At 30.1% G+C, this 5,778-nt stretch overlaps 1 protein-coding gene across 1 annotated transcript; it reads left to right on the top strand.

Moving 5' to 3' along the window:
* Positions 1–1,739: 1,739 nt before the first annotated feature.
* Positions 1,740–5,533, top strand: LOC120255588 (bidirectional sugar transporter SWEET16-like). The gene is given in 7 exon segments (XM_039263383.1): positions 1,740–1,858; positions 1,974–2,010; positions 2,736–2,949; positions 3,443–3,544; positions 3,546–3,602; positions 4,814–4,933; positions 5,245–5,533. Coding segments are annotated over 7 exon segments (738 nt in total). The 5' UTR covers positions 1,740–1,824; the 3' UTR covers positions 5,419–5,533.
* Positions 5,534–5,778: the final 245 nt, after the last annotated feature.

Raw genomic sequence — 5,778 nt, forward strand, 5'->3', positions numbered from 1 at the left:
TTGCAGAATAATACTGAGACCCGGATATAGCTTTTTGCGATGAAAGTCTTCTAGCAAGATACTGGGTTCTACAGCGACACGAAGACACTGGAAAGGAATAAAAAGATGTGCTACGTTATTTACGAGGAACTACGGATCTTGGGTTTTATTCTATCGACATGAGTCTTCATCGACCTCACTGAGGTTTTCTGTGATCTTTGGGTATGTCATCGATCCTCGTAAAGGCGATCTCGAGCTGGATACATGTTTTTCTTACTGATAGTACGAGCTATCTCGTGGCGTTCCACAAAACAAACTCTTCGACTACTTCAGTCAAATCATGCTTTGAAATTCTAGCTCTCCATGAAGCAAGTCGTGAATGCCCAGATGGTTACGATCTATGATTGGGCGTATCTGATCATCCCGCAAATTACCATCGGTAACAACAAATGCTACGATAATTTATGAAGACAACAATGCTTGTATTTCTCAAATACGAGGAGGTTATATTAAAGGTGACGAGCGAAACATATATCGCTAAAATTTTTTTCTACACTCATGATCTCCGGAAAAGAAGGCGTTATAGAAGTTCAAAAGATTCGATCAGGTGAGAATCAAGTCGATCTATTCACAAAATCACTTCCTAAGTGCATTCACCCGAAAGACTTATATACAAAATCGGGATGAGAAGACTTAAGGATGTAAGTACTTGATATGAGTTAAAAGTTATTTATTTGAGGGAGAGCTGTACTTTTTCCCTTCGCCAAGGTTTTTGTCCCAATGGGTTTTTTCAGAGGCAAGGTTTTTTTAATGAGGCGATAACCCTCAAATGTGCGAGATAGTGTACTCTTTTTTCCTTAGCTAGGGTTTTTATCCCCATTGGGTTTTTTTCCTAGCAAGGTTTTTAACGAGCATATCCTTTGGTCGTAGGCATCCAAGGGGAGTGTTATAAACAAATATTTTTTTAATGGATGCATCATAGTAATTTCAACATGTAGCGTAGCATGAACACTGTAGCACTGCTACGTGCCCATGTGATGCTTGTAGCATGCGTGCATCTGTTACTATTCACCAACCAGGGTATTTTGGACCGTCGGATCGAATCGATCCTGGCCGTTCATTCAACTCTTGTAACCCTATAAATACCCCCTCATTTTGTATACTTTGAAGATAGATAGAGAAGAGAAAGAAAAGAGAGAAATAAAAGAAGAAAGAAGAAGAAGAACAGTTCTTCAGGGTTTTTTGGTAAATACTCTGGCTCTCTATTCTTATTACTATCTTTACATTTATAACATATATATTCTTAATAATATATAAATAAAGATTATTTCATGAAGAAACTATAAAGCTGGTAGGTTCTGAAATTTTCACATAAAGAAAATGTTCCAATCGACATCAACCTCTATTCTTCAACCACACATTGTAGAGTTGATTTCACTTATGACCATAAATTTTTTGTATTTTATAACTCTATAGTTATAAATTTTTTTATATAATATAAAAGTCATTTAATATTTTTCAGTTATACATGTATTCATAATGACTTATTTTAAAGTTTGTTTTCGGTGCCATATCAGCGTCACATTAACGCCATATAGCAAATTTGCAAAAAACAGCTTCAAAACAAGCTATTACGACCACAAGTGTAACTTGGAAAAAAGTTAAATTTTTTTATATTACAAAAAAAATTTTATGATCACAAGATATAAAATATAAATATTGATGGCCATGAAATGAACCCCACATTTTGCAACCACCATTCTATAAACTTTCACTCCAGCACACTCTTTCTTTTCAAGCATCACTTTCTCGCTCCTTCTCCTCTTCTCTTTCTCTACAACATCAATGGAAACATTGTTGGTGTTTATAGGAGTTATAGGTGATGCATTTTCATGTTTACATAATATCAATACTTGTTTTATCTATTATTTCAAAACTAAAAGCTCTAACTCTTGATTCATGTTGTTGACTTGTTGTTGTTCTTCTTCTTGTAGGTAATATCATCTCAGTTCTCATGTTTGCTTCTCCAATGTAAGTTATCTATCTCTTTTTCTCTCTTGTCTTCTTTTTTTGGATTCATTTTTCATTTATGAGATCTCACTCATAAAGTGCATGAACCAAAATTATAAATTTTTTTGATCGTTGCTTGATAAGTAGCACACCAAAAAGGATCCGCTCTCTTCTTCTTCTTCTTCTTCATCATCATCATCATCATCATTTTCATTTTCTTTTTCTTCTTCATCATCATCATCATCTTCATTTTCTTCTTCTTCTTCTTCTTCTTCTTCTTCTTCATTCTTCTTCTTCTTCTTCTTCTTCTTCATTTTTTTTTTCTTCTTCATCATCATCTTCATCTTCATTTTCTTTTTCTTCTTCTTCATCATCATCATCATCATCATCATCATCATCTTCATTTTCTTTTTCTTCTTCTTCTTCTTCTTCTTCTTCTTCTTCATCATCATCATCATCATCTTCATCTTCATTTTCTTTTTCTTCTTCTTCTTCTTCTTCTTCTTCTTCTTCACTATCATCATCATCATCATCTTCTTCTTCTTTTTTTGTCTTTATGGTATTCAACCATGCAAACACAAACAAACACGCGCGCCCACACACACACACACACACACACACACACATGCACTCAGTACCATAAATGCAAGTTATGAAGAAAATAATGAGCATATATATATGAATTAATTATATATATATATATATTGATGGTTGATGTACATATAAATATATATGTGAATATGTAGAAAGACCTTTTGGAGGATAGTGAAGAACAAATCAACAGAGGACTTTGAGCCAACACCATATGTTGTCACCCTTCTTGGTTCTTGTCTATGGGTTTATTATGGTCTTACCAAGCCTGATGGTCTTCTTGTTGCCACTGTTAATGCTGTTGGCATATTCTTGGAGGCCATTTATGTTCTCTTGTTCCTCTTCTTCTCTTCTTCACCATCCATTAGGGTAACTCACTAACTCTTTTCCCTTCTTAATTTTAATTAATTAATTTATTTATTTTGCTAATTATGTTTTTATGTTTTAACTGTCATGTTTACCCCCCAAAAAAAACTAATATTTTTATATTTCTCTAACAAAAATACTGTTTTTATGTCATTGTAAAAATTAGTATCTTTCATTGATGTTCTCATCTCACATTCATTATTAAAATAATATTTTCATATCTTAAGTACTTAAAATAATTCTATGTTTTTAATAGACTAAACTTATTTCTAGTATTAATTATTTAAATACAAAATTAAAAATTTTTCCCAAAATCAAATAATTAGAAATGATTTTTTTTAGGGACATATAGAAAAGGTTAAAAGATATTAGACATTTTTCAAAAACATACCAAATAAAAAATCCTCGTATTTTTATCACAAACTCTACATATATTTACATATATATGACTCTACATATATTTACATTTATTTATATACCTATGCATGTGTATCAGATGAAGACAATCTTCCTAGTCATTATTTTGGACATCTTTTTCGGGCTCGTATTTTTCACTACTCAGTTTTTAATGGACGGAAGCTTGAGACTGACTATTGTCTGGCATCATTTGCACTTGTCTCAATATTCTTATGTACGGTTCTCCTCTGATGATCATGGTAAGTATTTTTTTCTTCTTTTTCCACTTTTAATAAATCAGTGGTTTATCCACTCTTAATTAAAAAAAAAAAAGAGTATTTTTTCTTCCTTTTCATTTAACATAGTTCTTTCAAATTCATTAAAAAAAAAAACACTTACCTTGAATTTCTTTAAATGGTTTTCTGCTCTTGATTCTTAGGTAACAAATGCATACACACACACACACATCACACACACATATATATACATATACAGATATTTGTTGATAAGAGCAAGGTTTGATTTAATTAGAATAAAAAATGATGCCAAATTGAGTGCCCACAAGCCAACAAATTAAGATAGGTAAAAAAACAAGACAAGATAATGAGACACCCAATTACTTCAAACGGTTCGAGTCCAATGGGACCATTTATTATATACATAGGACCCTTTATTATATATCTATGTTGATAGTAATAGTTTTATGCACATGGTTTTTTCGTTCGTTTATATATTTATTTAAAATAAATTTCACTCATGTCGAAAACAATTCTTGAAAAAAAAATAGTGGGAAGAAATTAATATTTGATTCAAACATTATTTATCAATTTATTTATTATTTTGATTCAGTGGAGTCTCATGAGACTTCTTTTTTCAAAAATAAATATATATCTAGATGTGTTACAAAATATATTTTCGATAGAGAAAGAGTTTAAAATTTTACTCATATATTATTGTTTATACACTGTACATTATGACTCAATACTTCATCAGTACCATGTTTATTGATTTTGATATGAATTTGTTGTTTTCTCTTATCGATGATTGCATGATAGAAGGCATTTATCTTTAAAGGGTCTCTTTGATGACACTTATCACCTTTTTCAATATGTATGTATATATATATATATATATTTGAAATCATGATAAATGGTATTACATGTGCATGAAAATAATAACATTGTATTAGTCTATTATTTTAAACTATTTTAGAATGGAAAAAAATGGAGATGTTGAGTTAAAAGTTAAAATATGAGAATGATTGAATTTTGTATTCTAGAGAATTTCATCTATATATATACTATATATGAAATGTGCTTGAATTGCAAAAACCAAAGAGAAATTGAAATAAGTTATTATATTGAACTTAATAAATTAATTAGATGGAAAATATGTATTCATTAATTATTAATTTATAGTATTTGTTTCATATATTTATATTTTTATAACTATTTTTAATATTATTATATAGAAAACAGTGATAAACACAAAAAGCGTGGAATACATGCCTTTCTTTCTATCATTTTTTCTCTTCCTCAACGGCGGAGTCTGGGCTCTGTATGCAATACTCGATCATGATGTCTATCTTACCGTAAGTTCTAATTTTGTTTTTATATTTTTATTCACTCATTTAATCTCTTGCTTTTACCATACAACTAATAATGAATTTTTTTCCCAAACAATTATTAAATCATATTTTATCTTAACCTTTTTATTACCTTGTAGAATTTGATAGGAAGAATTATGATGTTTTATAACATAAAAACAGAAAAACATGATAAATAGATATATACATATATATATATATATATATATATATATATTCCTAATTAAATAATAATAATAATAATAATAATAATAATAATAATAATAACTTATTTATTTATTTTTTTCTTTGTGTAGATACCAAATGGGATGGGATTCATCTTAGGAACACTTCAACTTATGCTGTATATGATATACATGAACCCAAAGGCAAAGGTGGATAAACAAAGTGGTGAAGAAAGATGGCAACAACACCAGAGTTTATTAATTGACCCAAATGAATCAATTGAACGTGATCAAGAACAAGGATGAAACTTATATATATATATTTATTTATCTCCATGTTGTAAAAGTTACTTTTTTTTTAAAAAAAACGAAAGATGTTGTAAAAGTTACATTGCATTGCTGAATCTCTCCCAATTACTTATTTAGGTATCCTCATTTATGGTGAACGACCTAAAAAGCAGGATTGGGATCTCCTCTTGAGCAAAATCCGATCTAGGCTTGTCTCCTGGAAGTCTAAGTTGCTTTCATTAGGTGGTAGACTTACCTTGATCAACTCGGTGTTGACTTCTATTCCAACTTATTAGATGTCGATATTCAAATTGCCGAGTTGGGTCGTCAAAAATATTAACAAGATCAGAAGAGATTTTCTTTGGTCGGGACAGGATC

This window comes from Dioscorea cayenensis, unplaced genomic scaffold, assembly GCF_009730915.1.
Source record: "Dioscorea cayenensis subsp. rotundata cultivar TDr96_F1 unplaced genomic scaffold, TDr96_F1_v2_PseudoChromosome.rev07_lg8_w22 25.fasta BLBR01001086.1, whole genome shotgun sequence".
NCBI lineage: Eukaryota > Viridiplantae > Streptophyta > Magnoliopsida > Dioscoreales > Dioscoreaceae > Dioscorea > Dioscorea cayenensis.